The 24,496-nt window shown below is 38.3% G+C and overlaps 1 protein-coding gene across 1 annotated transcript in view; it reads right to left on the bottom strand.

Annotated features, from left to right (window-relative positions):
* The window catches only part of PDGFC (platelet derived growth factor C), a 122,025-nt gene extending 97,866 nt beyond the window's left edge, over positions 1-24,159 (bottom strand). Inside the window, exon 1 of the mRNA XM_058803885.1 lies at positions 23,950-24,159. Within this exon, the coding sequence (XP_058659868.1) occupies positions 23,950-24,067 (118 nt within the window). The 5' untranslated portion in view covers positions 24,068-24,159. The remainder of the gene's footprint in view (positions 1-23,949) is intronic.
* Positions 24,160-24,496: the final 337 nt, after the last annotated feature.

The raw sequence follows: 24,496 nt of genomic DNA, 5'->3' as shown, positions 1-24,496 counted from the left end.
ATACATTCAAAGTATGAAAATGTGAAAGGAAAGTTACAAGAAAAAAAAGAATCTCATGAGCACTGTAATACCTAAACATTTGGCACATGGTCTGGTTTCCAAACAAATCTGAAAACCTGTATTAGGCTCCTGGAAAGAAAAACTTTATTTAAAGAACAAAAAACCACACACTCATCCCAGTTCAAATCAGTATGTGTACCATGAAAAGACTTAAAGCAGACTCAAGGGAAAAAAAAAACACCTTAGTGGGAAGATGTTGTTCTTTTTGGGAGTTTTGCTTTGAAAGAAGCCCCTCTTCACTCAAAGATGTCAGTGCTACACTCAAAGCTGATCTACTCAGATTTGCAAGTCAAAAATTCCTCCTGAATGTCTTAAGGTATTTAAGGACTACTTAAGTCATATTTTAATTCTACTCACTCAGAAATATGTTCAAATTTATGAAATTATATACTCCTGGAGGGATCCTGAAATGCCATGCTACAGCTTTTCTCCAGGAAAAACAGACAAATGGTTTGAAATCCCTCTGATAAAGGAAAAGTCCTTTATCTGTCTCATCATGTGCTAAGCTTGAGGAAAGAACATGAGATTTCTTTACTGCAAGAAAGAGGCATTGCCATTGTAGCTTTCTAAGAGCACATACTAATTAAAAGTGAATAAAGTACAGACTAATACTTAATTAAAAGCCACCTGGGAAGTTGAGCAAAAAAAGCCATCTACATTTGGAGACAGCTCATATGATGAAAAATCATCAGCTCAGCTTACCAGGAGCAGAGTATTTCTGGATATACACTGGAGCCAAGCTTTTTGGGTAGTTAGCAACTACTAACAAAAAGAGCATCAAGACACATTAGCTTTTTTCTGCTCTCCCATCTCACCAGCAAAGATAGGACAGTCATTTTGTGATGGCATAGAGGATATGCACAAATGACAATAATTACCTAGGCCAGAACTGCCAGATAAAAATCCTGGAAAACCTTGAGATTGAAGTAAACATTCCAGCCAAGGTCAAATTCCTTAAAACACAAAAAAACTTACCTGTCCTCATGCCCGTGAACTGCACACACTTTAATAACAGACGACAAAGAAAATGCCACCATCAATTACTTCAGCTTTGAATTATGTCAGCTCCAAAATATTCTTCTGTTTCATTACAATTTTAATAAATGAACAACCTTAGTCCTGAACTTGAGAAGTAACTGAGGATACTATTACAAATATAAAATTGGCAATAAAATCAACTTTAGCTGAGTCTAACTTAGTAATACCACATTCAGTGTCACATTCCCTGCCTCATCAGTTTAAAAACTGGACTTCCATTTTCCTGTCCAAAACCTTTAAAATCCTATTTTCATACCATTTTTCTGCATCCCATTAAAAATCCCACACATAGTAAGAAAAAGCCCACCCACACTACAAAACCCCAAACCAATCACTATCTGGTGGGAATGCAGAAGAGGTTGACACTAAACAGACAAAACTGAAAGGAGCTGTGAAAGCAGAGGATGCAACAGCTCCACAGTTTTGACCTTTAGAAGGACCCAGCTTTTCAGCAAACATGAATTCTTTTGTATTGGAGGTGAAATGGCAAATATTTCCTGTTATTAAGGAAGGTTTTGGATTACCTTCTCCTCACTCAAATACAAGGCTTCTGATAGCTAACCACAATGACAATAAAAAGACTGTTAAGACTATCCTGAAGCTGTACTTAAAAGCAGATCACATTTCTGTTGGGGAGAACAATAACACTGCATACATGGCCATCACAAAAATTGCATTAAGCTTGTTTGATGGTGCAAACAATTTCAAGGCTTTGACAGCTAGGAATTATTCCTCCCCTAATTTCAGATATAAAACCAACAACCATGGAACATGAAAACTAATGACCTGCTGCTTTAAAGGTGAAGATATCTGAAAATAAAGACTGAAATTTAACCCTTTGGTGCCATCACAACCACAGCTCTCACAAATATCCCAGGCTTACAAATACAGCTTTCCTGTCAGTTTAGATTGGAAAGAGCCACCAGAATGTTTTAACAAGGCTTTGAATCACAGAAAGGCTTTGTCTTTGGCACTTTTCACTGATGATTCCACAACTGCAGAGTTTTGTTCCTTTATTCCCTCCATACCATGTTTTCAGCTTCAGTGGTAATAGAGGATGCCATCTGGCATGTTATCATTCAAAGCAAGAGGTAGCCTTTGAGCAACCAAACAAATTTTTGTGTAGTTCAGTGCAAAACCTGAAGTTGATGTTACATGCACAGAGCCCATTAAAAAACCACAGATAACGCGCAAAACAACATGGCTCTTTATTTTAATATGAAATCTGATACTTTACATGGGTAGTCAGGTTCAAATTACTATTTTCTAGCCAAATTTGAGTATGCAGTTATAACGCACAGTCTGTTCCATTAAAACACCTTATTTGATCATACCTTTACAGTTTAACTACCACTTGTCACTAAAACAGAAGAAATAGGTCTGAATCTACAAGATACTCCTCACTCTGACCCCAGCCTAGCAATGCATTGAAGCAGCAGCTGATCTTTCAACACAGAGTCCCTCTGAAGAGTTTCCTGATCAGGATCAAAGAACTCACATCATATCCAACACAAGAGAATCAGCTCCTGTATAGCAAGTCATGCGTGAGATTCACACCTGAAACATGAATCAGCTCCCTGATACTGAGTATGGTTAACTGATGAACAAGTTTAATGTGCAATCACAGGAAAGAGAGGTCAATAAGACCTTTGAGAAGTCACCTAGGTCATACCTTCAGCAATGACATCACTAACCAACATCAACTACAAAAATCACACATAGGAGAAAATAACCCACACCATATAATGACACCAATAACAACCATAGGCAGCTAGAAATGGGAAAACAGCACAAAAAGGTAATTAAACTGGTATAAGGAAGCAGGAGAAACAAAAATTAAAGAAGACAGGAAAATAAAAAGATGGTGTCCTGGTTTCTAGAGTAATACTTCATAGAAGACATAGTTTAGCCTAACATCAAAAGGCAGCTTTAACTCAAAAATTTGTGGATTAGTTATTTGTAACTCCAGCTAATTGCACATGGCATGCCCTGTGAATCGAGAGATAATTAAACACATTAAGTGACAACAATTGAATTCTAAGAATACACTTGATCCCCTTGAGGCCCAATTTTCTCTGTTTTAATCCTGCTCACTTATTTCCACTTAAATAATAGCTTTGCTTGCCTCTGGCTGAGCAAAGTTCAGGATTACACCACTAATTAACTAGTGGCACTGGGATTTCTAGGCCTACACAAAATAGTGAAGACTTAAGTTGAGCAAGTGCCCTAGAAACTCTGCTATGCCACTGATTTTTACTCCTTTGGAACAGGAATTACTTTCTTGGTTCGCCTGTGGTAGGTTACATATTTTCAAAGATTACATAGCACCAGTCAATGCAAGAACTCGACCTTGGAGAGAAAGCTCCCTATATTATGAAAGCCTCTGCAAGATAATCTTAATTGTATGAATTCCTACTTGTATGGACTGAGTCTGGGAACTTACACACAGCCCACTTGCAAATTTTTAAGCCAAATTCTTCATTAATGTGTCCACTAAATGCAAACTTAGACCTCTATGAACTTAACCGCAGCAAATCTACCTTTGCAGAATGGTATGGCCAAAGGGAGCCTAAATGAAAGGGAACTGGCTATTACATGCAATTCATCTTTTCTGAGTAGAAAAAAACCCTGAGCTTCCCAAAGGCTTTATCTTGATTTGAAGCTGAATATTTAAAACACCTAAAACCCACTGTAATTGAAAATATCTTCTTAGCACATAGGACACCTATATTATTACAACATTCAGTTTGTTGTCATTAAAATGTTCAGCCTGTTGTCGTTTGACTTTGACCTAATTGAACAGTCCTGGAATAAAAAACACTTCTATGGCAACTCTCACATCTCACTGTACAAAGAGACACGTGGTACAATGCATCTTTGGGAAACTGAGCGGGAATTTTGAAACCTATCCCTTTTAGTCTTTAAAAGTGATTACTCTTCTTCCTTTTTTTCCAGAAGGTACCAAAGGGTTTTTTTCTGATTAAACTGAAGACAGCAAGTAACCACTTTTAAGAAAATCTATTTAAAACTTTTTAGTAAAGAAGTTAGAGTGGAGTACTGTGTGCATCATGGCATAAGAACTAAAAAACTGTTTCAATAGCTAAAAAAACCTCTAGCTCTTGTAGCATATTTCATGTGTTTCCAACTGTCTTATAGTTTCAGACTGTTTGCAGTTTCCAAAACAGCTGATGGAAAATTAAACCCCACCTGGACACATTTTGTGGGGCATATTACAGGTTCCCTAAAACACTTTACCATTTCACATAAAAGAAAGAACATATTTATTATGCTCTCTGCAGCTAAATTACTACACAAGTAAATTATTTTATTTGTGCCTTCTCAAGACAATGACACTTTTTGACAGTGACATTTAAGTGTTCTGCATTCATCTTACAGAGCTGGAGATCACGCAAATTGAATCAAAATTTCTTTGATAGGTGAAATAGGCCTGCAAGCAACTACTATTTTTGAAATATTTCCATTTTGTCAAGGTTAATTTGTGTTGGTTTGTGAGGTTTTTTCCCCTAGGAATATTATTGCTAGGTACTATTGTTCCATTATGATCAACTGACACTGAGTATCTAGAAAGAGTTTTAGATATTTTAAAAAGACATTATCAACTGAATCTCTTGATAAATAGACATTTTGAAAAGAGAACACACAGTCATGAGAGCTTGATTTAAGTGCTATTTTTATAAGTAAACCTGAATGAGGCAAATTAGGTTAGCAAAAAACATCAATTGCAAAACCTCTTTATTTATCCTAAAGTATTTTACTACTGGAAAAAACAAAAAAATTACTTTGCTTTGCCTTTAATCCCCCAAACTTCTTTATTTAAACTGAAGTTTACAAAGTATTAGCTGTAAGTTTCTGCACTGCATACTTGGAAATGTGCAGTTCTCTGGGCAGCTCACAGACAGAGGGAAACACCCCTTCCTGACCATAAAAGGTCCGAGTGCATGTTCTCAAGCGGAAAATGTGTGGGATCTTATTTACAAACGTATAAATACATCCCATTCCTTTGCGCTCACAGGCACACTTGAAAGCGAGCCAGAAAAGGAAGTACTAGCAACTTGATCTGAGATTTCTATTACATTTTGTCTGGCAGGGCACCACTTCAGCCTGTATTTTCATAAGTGTCTAATTATTGCAGTGAATAAGGTCAGAAAATGTTGCCCAAATATGAATTGCAGTTTTCATATGACCCCCAACACCTTTACACCCTCGTAAGGCAGAGACAGGAGAGCTGGGGAAAAGGCTGAAGAGATCAGTACTGGATCCAGCAGCAAGCAAGAAATGAATGTCACAGCGAGCAGCTTTTCCCTTGGGAAGGGTTTCCAGCAGACAAGAGCCCCTGGCAAGCAGCGTGGCTCTGGCACCGTCCCCAGGGCCACCAGGCCCTGCTCTTAGCACTGCCCACCAAGAACCAGCCTTGGTTCCCTACAGGCTTCACTTCACAGGGTCACCCAAATTTCAGCAGAGCATGATTGCAGAATTCATTCATTCTCCCGAAATCCATTAGAGAGAAAAAACCAAAACAAATAACAGTTCAATTGCTAGGCTTTCTCTAAGTATAAAAGGCAATTTTGGAAATTATTCTTCTAAATTATCTCAAAATAAATTACAAATAATTTTCCAGTGTAAATTTCAAGGTGACTTTCAATTTGACAATTTAAAAAAAATAGTGCCATGTAATTTTCTAGAACTGCAGATTTTAAAAATACTACTAGAAAATAAGTTCATAGTTCTTATCTTGTCATCTATACCTGATGAGGTTAGGGAGGATTATCATTTGAGTAGGTTTTATTGATTCCATGCATAAGAACTGGAACTTCAGAGCACAGGGCAAACCAGAGGTACACAAGTTCTCTAATTACTTTTCTAAGAATATTTTTTATTTTGGTTGCAGTCAAAAGCCCCATTCCTAAATGCAGAATGGCATCCAAATGTTGACTCAAGCGAAAATTAAAAGATAGTTAGGTGAAGCATCTAAAATATGCTTTTCTAAAATATGTTTTTCTTCATGTAAGAAACCCTAGAAAACATTCTGTTTAAAGAGGAAAGGGGAGTGGAAATCAATCACTATTCACACACAAGGTAGACAAAGGTGGGGCTACCTCATGAGAGAAACTCAATAGTAAACAAATAAAATTCAAGTCTAAAATAGGGCAAGGAACAGGATGGGAGATCAGCAACTCCTTTGCAATATCTTAATATCATTGGCCACACTGAAGAACCAGCTTACCCCCAGGGGCAGGTTCTCCTTCAAACTAGTATCTAAAATAATCAGCAAAGACTAAAAAACCCCAAACCCTTAAGTCTCTGCTCTTCTTAGGCGGAGGAATAATATAGGAGGAATAGGTTCTGGCCATGAAGATTTACAAATGAAAAAAAATATCTATGGGAAGAAAACCAAGGCCAAAACAAACAGAACACCACTTGACACCACAACCTAACACTAGGAAAGAACACTTGAGAAAGTTTACTTTCCATTTTTACAGTCACCACCTGATTTACAGCATCTTTTACCCATATTAACAATGATATACTTGAAGTGGAACATTGAAATGTCTTGATCCTGTGAAATTTATAGCTTTGACTCATTGCAGTCTCTATCACTTCCAGATCTGAGTGCTACACAAAGCAATTTCTGAGCATCTTTCCCATGTGCAGAGCTGCTGTCTGTCCTACTGGGACAGGACTACATGTCTGAGAGGAAAACCTGAATATTAGGAACTTGAGGCAAAAGCATGAAAAACTAGACAAAACATTGTTACTGTGTAAATCCAGGGTCTTCTCATATCTTAAATACTGCTTCCCAGTATTTTTGATACTTGAAATACCAGAAGGTATGTGTTTAGGTGCATTTTTGCACATATGTGTGCATATTTGCTACAAGCAAACACACAAACACTGTGCAGGAGAACAAGACTTGGAGCAGCTACTAGCTGAGGTTCCACAATAGCTGATCGAACCCAACAATCATAGGCAAAACCAAAGAGCAAGATGATACTGAATAAAATGCTTCAAAAGTGTGCATGAAATAACCAAAATAAGATATTTACCAGTTATGTGGTTAAATTTTCTCATTAGAAACTGTAAATAGAAAAAGTTTTCAAGATGTAAAAATCCCTTGGGCTACAAAACACCCAAATTCTGCCTGAAGCTTAGAAAAATTTCTGACTCCTACAACACTGGAAGGAAGTCAGGAGAATAGTCCAGGGAATCATTGTTACATTCCTTACTGGGTATTGTCAAGCAGAACACACTGAGCCAACAATACCTTTTATTTGGCCTGGAATGGCTGCTATTACCTTCTAGAACTTTCTCAGGGAATTGCCTTGGCACACTGGTTTCATTACTAGTGCTTTCTTTTAATCTACACTCTTGAGATCACAGCATTATACTTAACCTTATCTCTTCCTTTTGGCCTCATTACCACTTGATGATATTCAAAATTCACATATTATTCCATATCTTTAATTACCTTGCCTTGTCTACCTTTAATAAAATTGTTTCATCTCAAATACAAAGCACTTCTTTTAGAATACAATCAACAATATTTTTTCTTGAATTCTCTTCAACCTAATATTAATTATATAAGCTACCTACCACTAAGTTTTACTTCTTTAAAAATATCCATATTTACAAGGTAAACTGATAATTCTTATTTAATTTTTTTCTTGGTAGATAGGAGTCATGTCTGAGTGAACTTTGCATTTTTTCTGCCCATAATTCTGTTCCATTTCTCGTCTCTTTCTCAAATATTTTAGTTCTGTTTTCAATTCCTGTTTCCTACAATCTCCCCCAGTTAAAAATGAAATTTAACAAATCTATTATTTAGTCACATCTTCCATGTAAATATCTCAAAAAATACTAAAAACAGATCCAAAGTTATATAAAGCTGGGCAACAGAACAGCAACTACATTCTTAACAGATGCAAATGGTAGATAAGAACCTCAAACTATTTAATAAAAGGTTGCTCTAATTACAGACATTATTGTAGAGCAAGAAAATTTAGTGTTTACAAAGGAATTTATGGACCAAAAGCAATTCTCCAGTTTCATTTTGGTCAAACAGTGTGCTAACCTGCAGCAAGTGACAGGGGTTGTCAGTCACTGTCTCAACCCTCCAGCATGGATGGGGGAGAGAAAGGCAAAAACATAACAAACCAAGCAACAAAACCTTCACAAACAATTAAAGAAGAGCCTTCAAAACCCTCACAAACAATTAAAGAAGAGCCTTCACGTTCCCTCCACTACCGAAATAGATGAAGACTAGCAGAGCCTTCAAACCCTCCTCATCTAACACTCTGTATTTCTTTGAAAGCCCACTCAGGTAGTAGCTAAACCTAATTTCAACTAAGATGCAAGAACAGAACCTCAGCCTTGTGTTTTCAATTGCTAACTGCTCATGCTTTGTTACTACATGAATGATGCCATCATACCAAGAAATACAACAGATGTGCTACACACAGACTGTCATTAAATGAAGTACCTGGCAACATTTTTGCCTCAAGGCAGTAATAAAAAAGTTTTCATGATCCTGGAAGATTTCTGCAAGTGCTTCAACAAAGATGTTGACATGACCTAAAGCCTAATACGCAGCTACAGCTTGAAAAGTGTATATTTGAATTGCATATGAATACAATTGTAGGAGGTGACATCTTCATCATTAGATAATCTTCTGAAGAGAGATCTAGATGGTAAAATTCTAAAGCAAATTATGAGAAAGCTATGAAAAGAAAACAGAATTATTCATAACCTCAGAAATTAACAATATAGAAACACTTTACCTTAAAAAAGACAACTAAATATCTGAAGCTATTTAGAGAGTTATTTTCTGGACACAATCCTTTTAAATGTAATATTGCTTACTTGAACTGGTATTTGTAAATAGAAGTTTGATGAAGCAGGGAAAATATTGCACCTAGAACCAATGTACCAGATACTCTATCAATAAAGGAATAAAATTCAGAGAAGCTGAATTACATGCAGAAGGCTTCAGTTGTGAGGCTGAAGAAAATTCCAGAGCAGGAAAAATTTTGAGAACAAGGATACCCACCTTAAAACACAGACCTTTCATTTTCAGCAAATGAAAGTACTTTCTTCCAATTAGATCTTGTTTGCTTACAGACATTCTTAAAATCTGTATAGTATTACTACTTTTGCCTTGCTACTGTCACTACTTTTTAAACACAGAATTTATGGAACTGCAAAAGATAGCATCTTAGCAGAGTCTCCTCCTCTACTGAAGAGAAAGCATTTATTCCCATTACCTGGCTAAAAACCATCAATATCTTTAATGGAAAAGATCTAGAGAAAAATTATTTACTATATATGGTATTTTAGTGGGTGCCCTTTTTTTTAAACCATCTTTCTTATGGTCCTTCTCTACTGTTTGCTGCCAAAGGTACCAGCAACATAAACATCTTGGTCCTTTGAGCAAATAATCCCATTGTGTTTATGGGGCATTCTTTGTTATCAAGTCATCTTGAACAGAAGGACTGATGACTTTTTGTTTTGTTCAGTCTTCAGGAACTGCACCCCAGAGAATTCCAGCAGGATGCAAGATCTTTCCTTCTAGCCCTTTCTAACTGTGACAAAGCAGATGCCAGCTGAGCACTCAAAGCCCAGTGCTGACCATTATAACTCTTATTTCTGCTAAAGGTGGTTCCAGAGGCTCCAGGGCTGTTCACAGGCAGAGAAATTACCAAGCTCCTCTTCCTGCTGTTTTCCCCATCCATATATAAATACACATTTCTGATCAAAATGTCTTTGCCAGGTGCAATATGCTGACCTTTCTAATCAAAAAGCAACCCTCTCACCACTGTCGGGTTTGCACACCTTTTCCTTAGGGCTAAGTTTCTTTTAAAAAAACTTCCAAAACACACACATCTAAAAACACACACCAAAAAAAAAAATCCAAAAGAAGGGAAGCCTTGGATGCAATTTTATTTATTGTCAGAAACATTCCAGGCATTATGAAATCATTTATTTTAAAAAGTGTCAGGAATAACAAAAAAAAAAAAAAAAAAACAAGGTTGCAGTGAATCTATATTGGCACCAAGGTACCACTGAGCACTTTGTTACATTCTATCCTCTGGCTTTCTGGATCAAGTTCCCTGTCACAGCACAAGCACATGCAAGAAAAGTAAATATATTGATAATTTTCAGAGAGACCTATGATTTCCTAATTGACATGAGGCTTCATTTTTAAAATGCTTTGGTCTTGATTTTTAGAAGTATTATAATTTCCTCTTGTTTAAAATAATGACAAGTATTGGTACAAAGCCATCCCTGAAAGTCACACTTACTGGCCACACAGAAGACAAGCAATTTGAAAGGCCATGTCTGATCTCTTAATTTTGGTGCACCAGAAAAAAAAACACAAGAAAATAGAGATTGCTTATGTTATGAATCCAATATTGATAAAAAGCCTAAGCATCTGCTACTTTACTTGTAGTTCATCAGACATATAAATGCTTACATGACACTAAAAAATGTTTTAGCATGAAAAAATTGTAACAGCTGAAAGAAAGTTTCTCTCTTCACTCCCTGGGATATGAGCCCTGATTACCTACATATTTAAAGCACCACCACCATACACACCCTAAGTTTTGGGGAACAGTCATTAAAAAGAGCTGTCATTAATGCTGAGGACAAACCAAGCCAGTATATTGCAGTGTTTATCAACTGATCACTGTCTTTGCTGTTACAGCTTCATGTCCTGTACCAGTAAAAAATCTTCCAAATTTCCCTTTTAAAAACCTCTACCTGATGGAAAAATCAGGGGATGACAACCTAGAAGTATCAAACAGGTTCCTCATGCACAACAGGATGAAAAAAATAATTAACTCCATTCAGTAATCAAAGAAGAGCTACTGTGCCGGAGCCCATCGGTTCATTCTTCTACTACATAAAGGCAAAAAAGATACAGAGAAAAACAATTTCCATGCAGTGTTGTCACAGCATCTTGGTTTCTTCTCTTGTTAACTTTCCCTACAGACTTCTTTCACAGTTCTGTCTTTACCACTCAACATATACAATTTCCTTATGCTTTAAGGCACTCGATGTTGTTCAACTATTCTGCAAACTGCAAAATGAAGCACTTCTTCCTTGCCACAGAGGTAGAAGCATGGGGGGTTTTGTTACAGTTTTTATCAAATTTTTAACAAGAGCACAGATATTCTTATCTGTCCATTAGCATTTTACTGTAAATGGAGCAGAGATTCTGTTGTTCAGCATACAGCTTAGATTAATTTACTGAGTATAAGAAAGCTATAAAAGAATATAAAACTCAAAATATGAAAGCATGATTAGCTTTTATCTTTCCAATACTATTTTACATAAATAAACTTTATTACACTTTAACCATTATTAGTTGGGATTTTTTTCAGATAAGAAGTAATTCAGATGCAGTCAATGGTTTTTATAGCTAGACAGGTACAGCCACCATAGCAAACATGAACACCATTGCTGAGTTTTATCTCACATTTAATGTACAAAATCAAAAATCTGAAAAAGTCGTCATCAAGATGTTTCCCTTTTCCAGGCTTTGAATTAAAGACAAGGTCTTGATCTTGCTAATGTGCATCATGTAATTTTTTCATTCTAACTAGATCAAATCACTTCCCAACTTCAATGGAATTCCTCATTCAAGGTCAGGTCCTTTTGTGTATCTTAGGGAACAAATCCACAATACATCTTTGCATCTTTTACATCTATCCAATCCAAAGTACTGTCAGTGGGGGAGTTCAGAGATTAGAGCTAGTCAGCTGGTAACACACTGTTTATAAAATAAGTACACATACTTAGTACAGGTAATAAATTGCTGGTAGATATAATAGCATACTTTATAGCAATTAGCAATTTTAGAACTGCTTTTATGTTAAGGATTTCACTAAAGCAGGGACAGAAATTAGTATTTTTTATAACATCTTGCTTTTATTTAAGTATATTACAAGCTATCTTTTAGAGTAGACTTTGAGCTTGAAAGTAATGAATATTCAGAAAAACAATGGAAAGACGTAACTGAGAAAAACCAGCTAACTCTGAAAATAATTATATTTTAGTTGATGCTGAAGTCTTAAATCAGCCAAGGGATTGCAGTAGAGACAGCAATAAAAATTGTTTTTAATAAATTAGTTATTAATAAATACATGATCATGCACTTAAAAATTAAAAAAAAAAAAAATGAAAAAGCCAAACAAAAAAACTTCTACCTATTAAAAAGTTCTTTTTGAAGATCCTAGAGTAGGGCTAAGGAATCAGGACTGAGAAACAAATAGCTCCTACATTCTGTACTCAGTAGCAACATCTGGGTACACACAAATTCCAAAACCAGATGCTGTGAACCCTCTGGAGCCACACATTATCCCTCTGTGGAGCAGAGAGCTCAATGTGCAGCTTGGCTGTGGCTGATGATACACATGTTCAACAGCCACTACTGCCTGGAATTAAATTATTTCAAGAACAGTTGACATGCAGAAGAACAGAGAAGATTCCATTCTTCCCAAACCCAAAAACATGAAAATAAAATGTAAATATTTTCATGTTACCCAGCATTAGTTGATCTTCATGTAAACATAAAAGATTACTATTTAAACTCTACATCATTTATTGAATGTTTTAAGAACTATTAACACGCTGATAGCCCACCTTAAATCCATTCAAAATACTTTTAGCTCCAACATTCTCCATTGCTTCCCCAAGCCAACTTGAAACAAGAGGTTCTAGGATTCTTGCTTTCTTTCAAACTACAGAGTTTTCATTTAATTTCTTTTAATTGTGTTAAAAGCAATAACAATTTGGAAACATTTCACTGCTACTTCATTGGGTATTACCACTACACCAGCCTCCACATGCATCTTGACAAATGAGGCCCATCAGAGTTTTGTCAGATTCTTGCTGATAAGGCAGGCACATGCTTTAAAACCATGTTTATCTTTCTACTTGACAAATATACAAAACCATCTTTTTCCCCACAAGCAATATGAAAATTTTGCAAACCAGGTAGGTATTTAAGCAACAGAGTTCTCTTTAATGTCATACTGTGCTGAGGTGTGGCATTCTTGAGGTGTTAGGTAATATCAAAGACAATCTCAGTAGTCTCTCTCCAAATGAAAATTATTGAACTCAAACTCCATGCCAACACTACACACATACCAGTTTTTGCAGGTATTGACAACAGGTATAGAAGAAAGATTCCCAAGGAAGAAACAAAAGTCAAAAAAAGGCTTTTCTCAGCATCTTATGCCAATCTTTATAAAGGCTCTTTGGCAGATCGGTAAGGATTGCTGAAAGACTCAACTGCCACAAATTCAATCTCCATTTCAAAAGGAACTCAGGGCTGCATTAGAACTACAGGCAAGTACTTTGGGACTTCTCAAAAGTACTCATACAGCAAGTACTGTGAGAAATATAGCGAGTGCTTACTCACTTATAGCAAAAATTTTTAGAGTATTTTCAGACTCCAGCCTGCCTATAAAATAGGCAGTGCACCTTAGGCCTGGGATTTTTGAATGACACAAAGAAAGCAAGGCCATCAAGAGTCTTTAGCCATATTTTAAAACAATAGGCAAGGTCAAATCCAGCTGTTTAATATCCTTTTATAGAGATCATGTTTGTTTTGGAGCCATTTCTTGTTAGCTCCCAGTTAAGAGGTTTTACATCCCTTTCAGATCCATTATACTTTCACAAGCAACAGAAATGTTGGTAGGTATGAACCTCCCTGGGTAACAACAGACCAACTAAGTAGTAAGACTAAGTAAATGGAAGCCTTGAAATAGTAAGATATTTACTTTTGAAACACGAATTGTCAATAATATACATATAAACCTTTTATACTTGACACTGTCTGATGCAACATTAATTCAAATAATTTTCTGAAGGACTTCTTCAAATGCTGCATAACCACAGATACACATTTTCCAGGTAAGAACTGTGAGTGTCACAGGTACATTATCAAGCACAAGAGACATACATCAACAGTTCATTATTTAGCACTGTACACATAGGGAGCTTCACCCATGTACAGTTAATTACTACTAACTCCAGACTTGTGCTTAGCAAAGTTATTTTCTTTCTGAAACGATCTGCAGCTTTGAGTGCATGAAGAGCTATGAAAGGTAACTGAAGTTGCTTTGGGAGCCAGAGAGCAAGCTCATCTCATGAGAAGCACTCCATAGTAGCTTGCACCAATATCCCTCCCCCAAATGTGAGCAAATAGTCCATCTTTAGGCTTATATTTATATCAAAACAAATAAATGACCCACAGAATGCATCTTAAGTTGTAGTTATCACATTTTTCACTCCTCTCCAACAAGTGATAAAATCAGAAGGGCCTTATGAGGTGACACACCATGGATAAGACGTTCAGCACTTCAGTGAGATACGACACACGTTTCTGTGACTAACACAGCTTAGCTTGGATCACAGTCACTGCTGTTCTGGGCAAACCTATTTATACTGACAGAACAGAGAGCCAAAATGGTTGCTTTGTAATTAGTTCAGGCATGTTTGAATCCAGAAGGGAAACTCTTTTAGTTGATTTTCCCTGGGAATACTACAAAGTTCCACTACGGCTTCACAGTGTAACCATGAAGATTAAGAAAGGCTCCCCATTCACCTAGAGAAATAACAAATCACAGTACTGAATTGTTCTCCTACATCTTGGCTTTACTCTGAATGCACTGAAATGTTTGAAAACACTTTTTCTGAAAATTTGTCATCTGTAGAGTCAAAGGCATTCCTGGCAGAAAAAGAAAATCTTGTTGAGGGCAAAATTCAGTCAAGAAGACTGTAAAAACCTAATCCACACCTTTGAATTTGGACTGACTATCCATCACTTAAACATCTTGTAAATGACCCAATTTGTTTACATGGCTCTGTAGCTTTTTATGGCTTTTCCATAAAGCAGTTATTATATCCATTCCTTTTATTTTGTTTTAGAGCATTTGAATGAGCCCCAGAACCACAAGCAAGTGAAACAGATTCTCGGCAGATGGAAGTGGCCTCATATAACTCTCCACTACCGGTGGAATAGTCAGAACAACACTTCCAGTTTGGAAATGCCATACCTTCACACACAGCAAAAGAATTTCCTGCGCCATATGTCTTTTTTAATGTTTAACTATTGCAGAAAATGAGTGCTGGTTTCTTTGTCAATCCAAGCAGGAACTCAGAGCCCCTAGGACTGATGCCTTGGATTGTTTGGAACAAGGCGAGCATGGCTTGGTGGTTACACAGAGAATTACACTGAGGGAGAAAAAGTAATAAAATAGAAAATATAATCAAACTTAGATATTCTAGCTGCTATCATACAATAGCTCATTCAATGAAGCTTCCTAGATAACAGATTAGTAAAAGATGGGGCCACTGAATTTTGTGAAAAAGATTAACTAAAGATAACAACTGAAACAAGTGATACTGTGCATTTGTTCAGAAATAAGTACCTCTTCCAGCAAGGTCACTTTCCCACTTCATGTGCTTTTAAACAAATAATGTTGAAAAGAGGCATAGAGAAGTTAGGAGCTACAGATTGACAGGGAAGGTGTGCTAAGAGCATCTCCAAAATAATTTTTCCAGTGTAAACTACTCTTCAAATGTGACATTCCCTAGTATTTTACAAACAGAGAAACTTACAACTTTGCTGATATGTGCCAAGCTGAATAATGGTTTTAAGATGTAGAATACTGAAACTATGAAAAGGGCACCACTCCTTTACGTTTTACTGTTTGAACCTAGTTTGAAGCCCATTTATCAGATTACAGGACCAATTCCCTAATTAACTGCAGCATCTAACTCCTTGCCCCCCCCCCACCTTCTTACATGATTTATTGCCAATTTATAATAAGAATACTACAGCAGCAGCAATGTAAAAATGAATTAACTGTACAGAAAACACAAGCAGCATTGTTTCCTCCTCCCAAGACAACCTTTGCTTTATCTGAGAAAGATAGATTAAGGTTCCAAGAAAAGCCAGATATGGGTGATAAGGGATCCAGCAGCCAAAATTATCACTGGCTATGCCAGACATGTGTTGAAATTAGGAAGACCTCCCCTGCTTTCCTTCTGTAGTACTGTTGTATCCAGGGAACATATTAAGATAGGTGTTGGAGAATTTTGCTCAGAAATGGCTTATAGAGTTTTGTTCAGACATGCCATAATCATATACAGCTGATGGAAAAGTAAAGGCAGCTGTGAGGAGCAAATTCTCACAGCCTGTTTCTGTAAACAGCAGAGTTCTCAGCCTGTTTTTTCATAACAGGTAAACATTCTGTCCTTGGCTGGTATGGGAAAGCAAAAGTTGACAAACATGGAGGCCTTGAGAACTTTCATAACAGGGTGAGAAAATAAATCTTGGTTTCAATAACAAACCACAGGTATTGAAAACAAAAGGAGGGGTTAATGTTTAATCTGTAACCTATGATGAGCTCAGATTTTGCAATATGTATGAACTTAATTAACACTTATAAAATGTGCTTTGTGGATCAATAAACTGGAATTCAATGCTGATCAGAGGATGGGTCGTCTCCCTTCGCTTTCTACAGATAGGTACCCAACCAACAGCACTGCTCATCTAGAAAAACCAAGCCCTAAAAAATTTAAACCAAAGACTTTTAATTCCAGTCATAATGCATGACCAAAGGAAAGCCCCAGCCTGCCTACCTTTACCAAGCTTTATTCAGGATCAGTGGTACCCTCCACTTCATGGGGAGAAATCAGCAGAACAGCGATCAAACTAAGCCATGCCTGCATGCTGTTTTAATGCAGTTAATAACAAATTTTAACTAATTCAATGAGAAATTTCAGTGGTTTGGGCTTTTAGGGAAGTAGGAACAGAAGTGACCTTCAGCCTAGAAGAATCTCCTTAAAACCCCCATGTTTATAATGATACCTTGAATGAATTTACCACAAAATGGCAAGTTTAATGAATAATTTATGAGGATTAATTCACTAAAAGGCACATTGCCGAAGGAAAAAAAGAAGGTGTTATTGATTATTCCCTTGCAAATCTCATTCTCAGTAGTACAAAAGGATGCCACTTCATGGGAAATAACCTTTGAAAATTTTCTTATTTTGTTTCTCTTTCTGCCTGTGCTGTATTAAAGGGAGTTAAATTGATATCCTCTTTCCCCAGCTCCAAACACCTGCGCGTAAAAATGGCAGAAAGAAAATAAAATTCCGAAAACAAAAGCAGCAACCATCACTGTGAAGAACCTCACTGCAGAGTTAACCTGCACAGTCTTAAATTAGCTGAGAGAAAGAATGAGAATAATAATCCAGTGGCTCAAAGAGACTTAGCAAAACAGCTGAGGAGTTTTTAACTTCAGCTGCAGCCAGCTCACCTGAGGGTCTGGTCAGCAAAGGTGAGAGCACATTGCCATGGCTTCGGGGTGGCACACACTCATAGCACTCGTGGCAAGAAGCCAAGCAGGCTCTGAGCCCAGGGCAAACATTAGGTCATGCCTATGCAGGGAGAACACCAAAGTCCAACACTGAGGGCATGCTCAGCAAAGATGGAATAGCTGGAAGAAAACTAATTAAGATCAGAAAAAAACCAGCACTTGCAAACCCTAATGCAGAAGGCTTGCAGGAGATCGAGGAATTATCTGGGCTTTCTCCTTGGTTTATACCAGTTTTTTAATACTGGTATACCACATCCTATACTCTCTGTGTGTAAGACTTTCTCCCAGAGCATCCAGAGTCCTGCCTTTTGTCACCCAGCCAAACAACTGCTGTGGAAACTGAATAAGTTATGGAAATGCAGTGAGTTATTATTGCACACGTGCTTTGTAAAGACGAGGTACCTTCACACATAAGAAGACTTCTTAGTATGCTGTAGAATTACGAAATTAAACACAAATAGCCCAATGCAATACTGAAGATTTCTTTGAAAAATCTCAGTAGAATAATGCCAAGAAGAGGTGATCAGAAGACAGATGAACCCGAACGCTAAGATGTCTATGGAACAAATTTTCCAGGCATTGTCGCCTTAAAATAACATCCTACAGTCTAAAAAGCCCCTTCAAAAACCAATTGATATTTTAGCTTCACAATAACACATTATGAATTTTCTCTTACCTAATTAAATAAAAGCATTTCACATTCAAACACAAGCTGAAAAAGTTCTTCCCAAAAGGGAATGACAGGGCTGAAAAAGTCTTAACATGCAATTCATTTCTCAGAAACTTTGAAACAACAAAGCACTCATACAGACACTTAAGTGCTACTAAAATAACTATGCTTCTATGTGTAAGCTCTATTTCCTTTCTGTTCCAGTAACTATTTCTAAGTCACACTGGTTTCTGCTAAAAGACTACATCTTGTACAGGCCAATTCTTAAGATGTTTACACACCAAGAAGTGTATTTCCCATGACATGCACTTTGGGACTAAAAAGCAAAGGCAGACCCAAAGGCTCTCTCTCAAAGCTAAGAGCTATCTATAAAGCAATTGAAGAGGCTCTTTTCCAATAAGAGAAGTGGGCTTGCTCAGCACATCCTCTTTCTAGTAACCAGGAACTGCCAGACACAGCAAAAACCAAAAGCAGCAACCACCCAGCAGAGACAGAAACCCCCAAACCACTGCTGTAATTCCCAACCACTGCTGTATGATGTTAACCAGTACTTTGCTATTACATGTCAACTAGGTAATAATTAAGACTCAAAGGATCTGGAAAAAGCTCTAAGATATAAAAGACATTATGTTTATAGGAAGACAAAGTTGAACATAAGCTCTTTGGCAATACAGCTGTCCCTGACTCAAGGTATGCCTCAAGTTTCTTCTCCATTATAAAATTCTGACTGACAGACAAACTAAAAACCCCCCCAAACAACATGACATAAAGCTTTGAAGTCCAGCTTAGAAACTTAATAAGAACTAGTTAACGCAAAAATAAGATTTGACACTAAATTCCATTCAGGACTCCATTTTACACTAAATTCCATTCCAACCATAAAGAAATATATGGATAGGTTGGAATGACTACATATTTGAGACAAGGAGTAAAAAGTCTGTGCTTTTCAAACCCTTATTTTACCTAACAGAAGAAACTGAGAGAAGCAACAGGCCTAAGGAGAAGTCCCAAGCATCACTCTGCTGAATGGCAAACAATATGCCAGAAGTCAACTACAAACACAAAAAAACCCGTTTTAAAACCTTTCTTCCCCTGCAATTAGTTGTTGTGTTGAACAGCTTCTCTAATTTGCCACAATCTTCTGCTTAAAGTCACAAGAGGATGTGCTGTAATTCATTACTTTCCAGGAAAACAGCTTTAAAACATTTCAAAACAAGCCCTGGACTAGGCAGAAATAGATTTGACTTGAAAAAAATTGCATTGTTATCAAGTTTCCCTTTAGATGACACAGCTTATCTATTATTCTTCCTTATCTTCTCAAAACTAAGACAATTTTTGCCAGCCAGCAGTAGTCAATAGGCTGTGCTGGCACTCTTCACTTCAACATGAGCCAGTGGAAATGGCATCAAACCATGATAAAGTATCTTCAGTTATAAGAGAAAACTTTGGAGTCAAATTTTATTTCTGCTTTCAAGCAAAAGGACTGACACTCCTGTCTGTAAAGATTCAATGTGCTGCATCACGTGGACATTCACACATTTTCCTGATGTTCAGTCCAAGGTAAAGGAACTTAATCAGAATCCCTTTGTTGTGATGCTGTCCCGCTCCCTGAATTAACTGGGAGCTCTCTCTGGACACAGACAAATCAGGGAATCCTCTCTGTGGTTCAGAGTAGGCGTGGCAGGCCACACACACCTCGAGGAGGTGAGAGAATCCTCCTCTGGCACTTCAGCTACTCACTCAGTTCCAGCTGCATCCACCAACTTTTCCCAAGGATGGCCTGAAATATGCAAGTTTCAAACTCTGTCTCAAGGACACATTTTGGGTTTGGTTTTTTTAAGCTACATGAATCTTTCCCATTTCAGAAGATTTAAGAAATAGATTATGAAGGGTTCAGTTAGTGAAACTTATTATTAGGGGTTTTCATTCATGTGAAAGAAGAAGAAAACTAACCTAATTCCTTTTGAGATCTGTGAAAAGGCAGATCATGACTGACACATTACCTGTGCTGCAGAATTTGCAGAAATCAAGTGCTTCAGTTTTCTAAGATGTGCTTCAGCAACTCTGTTTACTGCAGTTCATTCATACTTGAAACTGACTGCAGGAAAATCAGTCCTGGTGAGTTTCTAACTGACCTCAGGTTCTCAGCCTTCTGAAGTCATTCAGTACCACACTTGAAATGTACACACCACATAAACTGTACGCATTATTGCTTATGGCATCCAACAGCAGTTTTTACCTTATTTTCTATAGATACATTCATATTTCTCATAGAAAACGTAACAGCTGATAGCTTAGCAAAATTACTTTAAACAATTATTGCATCTTGTTCTAAGGCAGTCAAGAAAATAGTTCTAAGATTCTCCTGCCATCTCATGTTGTAATCAAATCCAGATCAAGCTAATAACATCACATAAGCAGGTGCACTCAAGACTAACAGAGTTAAGTCACTAGAATTAAGTCATTCCCAGTACTCAACCTACCAATAGCCCTTTCAGACATTTCTGAAGCTACAGAAAGACTATGAAATATTATGTCAAAAACAGGAGTCAAAAGTAGATAGAAATGAAGAAACTAGAAGTTAATCATCCAATTAATCAAATTCAATATAAGACATTCAGTTTTGTGATTTAAAAGAAACTGAGCATTCAAGTTTTCTTGATTCTTTTCTTCAATATGGAAAATTTGTAGTAAATACCTCAAAGAGCCATAAGAGAAATGATAAAGCCACCTAATATGAAAAACCCTCCAAAGCATAATCTGACAAAGAATTGTAGAAATTAAATCCACACAGATAAATGGGAGCCCCCACTACAGGCACCATTTACTACTACTTTACTTTCCAGAAAACTGTTAGCATAAACTTCTTTGATCCTCCAGATGATTATTTATTGAGTGGAATAAAATTAAAACATTAACTATAAATAAGAGTTTTTCACAGAAACCACATAAAATCCCTTGCTGTCAAGCAGAGTTACAAATAAAACCTGTTAAAAGAAAATCTCACTATAACAGAGGGCAGGCAAATAAAAACATGGAGGTAGTTTTTAGTGGTTTCAAATGGAGCTACATTGGCCCCACAACAACCAACACAGTGAATTTCCAAGAGGTACCAGCAAAACACTGTGTTCTAAAATATTTAATTTACAATTGCAAAAAAAATATTTAAATATTTGTACTAGGAAATTGCCTCCCAAAATAATATTCACTATGCAGCAAAACCAAGAGAGCTTCTTATGCAAACCATTGGTAAATTAGTCAAATTGCAATTTTGAAGTCAATATAATTCAGCTATTAAATAAGTAAATATTAGTTAATCCTTAAGCACATGCTTTATCCTTTGAAACACAAGAAGTACCACTGAATTAGTAACTGGTCACAGGCATCTTCAGCATTCACCTTGAAGAAATAGCTATAGCACCCTTGTGTGCAGCTGAGTAACACTGTAATCCATTCCACTGCAAAACTTCTTGGCCACTTAGCAGCTTTACAAGTTGAGGACAGAATTTTTATTTGTAGACTGTGTGAGTAAAAAAATCTCCCTTTCTCCTGACCAGAGATTATTTGGCACATGAACAGCAATATCTCATTCTCATACTCCAGGGAGTTTTAACCTGCCTCTAGCTAAAAGCTATACAATCTTTAGATTGCAGTAGAGTGTAAAAATCACTCTAATTAAATCAAGTAAGAACTGGTTGGACTAGTGTTACTGATCCCCCAAATAATTAAAATCAGTTAAGAAAAGTCAGAGGTTGGTACTTAGCTATACCTAAACTTGTGCTAATTTTTTTAAGTAATTCTTGCAATTCAACAAGTATTAGGCAAACTTAAAGTAAGCTACAAGAGGAATCTGGACAGTTCTGAGTATAAACTACCACATAATACAGTTTCAGGGCAGTTTTGTTTTTTTTTTTTTAATAAAATTTCCCCTGGCTTTGCAGTTGTTCTAAGACACAGTGAGTATATCTTAGAGCATGCCAAATTTCATTGCAAATCAGTTGAAGCCTGACTTAAGGCAGCTGCATTTCTGCTATATGTGAACAGAATCTAGCTTGCACTGTCACATGTACTTACACCTATTTACACCAGTTTTGCTTCTGTGCTGTACGATCTACCTTTTACACTGTTGTGCTCCCATTGTTGCACCCTGGGGGCCTTTTAGGGCCCAGCTGTGTTATCCTGGAATGCTGGAACAAACCTTTTAGAGGAGACTGACAGCATAGCAGGTTTCTTGCCAGTCCTGACAAAGTTAAAGCAAAGCAATGACAATACTCTGCATGTTGATAAGCTCCATATGCACACCATGCAAATTTAAGAGAAGGCAGCATAACAGCCCGAGACATTGGTATATAATTGCCAAGCCCCCTTTGTCACAAACTGGTGCCCTAAAGCCTCTAAACACCAGGTAGGATAGGAAGGGGTAGAAAGTGAGTGATTTCTCACACAGAGCAGATAATTTCCTGTACTGTGCACAAAGTCTGATTGGTTTCCTGTCAGAATAGCCCAGTCTCTAAGTCTTTTGATCACTTTCCTCTGGCCCTTCACAGTTGCTCTGATTAGAGATTGATCCCCACGCTGCTCTTTGATCAGCAGCTCCGGCAGTCTGCAGGTGCCATATATCATCACATTAACAGGCCACAGCAGTATTAATCTCCCCCTTTTAAATTTGTTAGTGCACTGCATATTCTACCCACTCAAAGAACACTTGCAGAGGTCTCTGAAAATTTTATTTGCTTTCTATTAGAAGATATAACATAGAGTACTTTTATCTGGGGAGTCCCAAGTTCAAAGTTAAGAGAATTGAATTAGCCTCGAATCTGTGTTTCTGCTTTATTTCATTACAGTTCAGAGAGTTTGGAGAGCTCCCAGCTTGGCCTTTTGTGTTGGTTTGTGCCCAGGGAGAAAGCTTGTTCTAGCTGACATGCTAAGTACTAAATTTTTCAAACACACCCCCCCCCCCCCGCCCCCTACATTAAACACCAGGGTTTCCACGAATGTATGCAAACAGCCTTAATTTTAGGTATTCCACAGTAAGCGTGGTTTCATGCAGTATATAACGTTACAGTTTGTAAAGTATTCTTTAAAATGACTTCATAATAGCAGATCAAGAGGAAAGGCGCTTAAAAATCTGAATAATGTAAATCATATGGAGTTCAGAGGCTAAGCAAATTACACACCCCGAAGCTGCCCTTGCTGTATGAAAGGAGTCTTTCTCCAGCTCTGCGCAGCCCCAGCCCAGGGGAACTTGCATTTGAGAGTTTTCTAAACATTTCAGGTACACTTGAAAGTTGAAAGTAATTCTCATTTCCTATGCAGGATTAGCTCGTTTCCAGCCCGTACAAAACACCACTCATTCACGCACAGACACAAAAACCCACCCCCCGAGAGCGAAGCATTGGGGGTACAAAGGTATGCGGGTCGTTGCTGTGTTTAGGCTGCTGTTTTTCAGTTTGTCTGGGTTTTTAGCAGGGCGAAGCGGTGGACGGGAAGGGGGCACGTTTTGCACCTCAAGCACGGCAGAGGAGGGAGCCGCCGGGCTCCCCCCGCGGCCGCCGAGCCGCTGCCCTTTTACCCGGGGCCGGCGGGCAGAGCCGCGCTGCCCCCAAGCCCACCGCCCCGAGGAGGAGAGGAGCCGGGAGGAGAAGAGAGGAGCCGGGAGGAGAAGAGAGGAGCCGGGAGGAGAGGGAGCTCAGCTCAGCTCCGCTCCGGCCGGGCGCCCGCCCCCGCCCTGCCCCGGGCTCCGCAGCGGCGGGCGCTGCGGCTCCTTACCGTTCTGCTCCTTGGCGCCGGAGAAGGCGAACTTGCTGCTGAGGTCGGACTCGGCGACGGCCCCCTGCCTCCGGCCGGCCAGGGCAGATGTCAGCAGGAGCAGCCCGAGGAGGAGCATTGGGCCGGCGGGGCGAGGGGCTCCGGCACAGCAGGCACTGGCGGCGCGGCACCGAGGCCCGGGCGTCTCTCAGCAGCGCCCGGCGCGGGCTGCGCCGCTGGGAAGAAGGCAGCACTGAGCCTGCTCTGGCAGCGTGGAATTGCAGGGTAGTTTCCACATAATCCCATCCAAAACTTTTTCCTAGAGCCCTTTTCTGTGTCTCCAGGTTTTGTTTTCCTCTGGCTTTTTTTCCCCCCTCTGTCTCTTAAAAAGAAAAAAAAAAAAAAAAAAGGATCAAAGGAAAATCTGGACCCAGACCAACTTCCCAAGGACTAAACAATCCGTGGCCGTGGCGGGCGGGGGTCGGAGGAGCCGGGGCCGGCGCGGAGGAGCGCGCACCTGTCAGCCGGCAGCGGGGGCGGGCGGGGGGCGGGCAGCCCGCGCTCTCGC

The sequence above is a fragment of the Ammospiza caudacuta genome, chromosome 4 (assembly GCF_027887145.1).
Source record: "Ammospiza caudacuta isolate bAmmCau1 chromosome 4, bAmmCau1.pri, whole genome shotgun sequence".
Taxonomy (NCBI): Eukaryota; Metazoa; Chordata; class Aves; order Passeriformes; family Passerellidae; genus Ammospiza; species Ammospiza caudacuta.
Note: the sequence above shows the minus strand (reverse complement) of the source record. Positions and strands in the feature narration are given on the sequence as shown.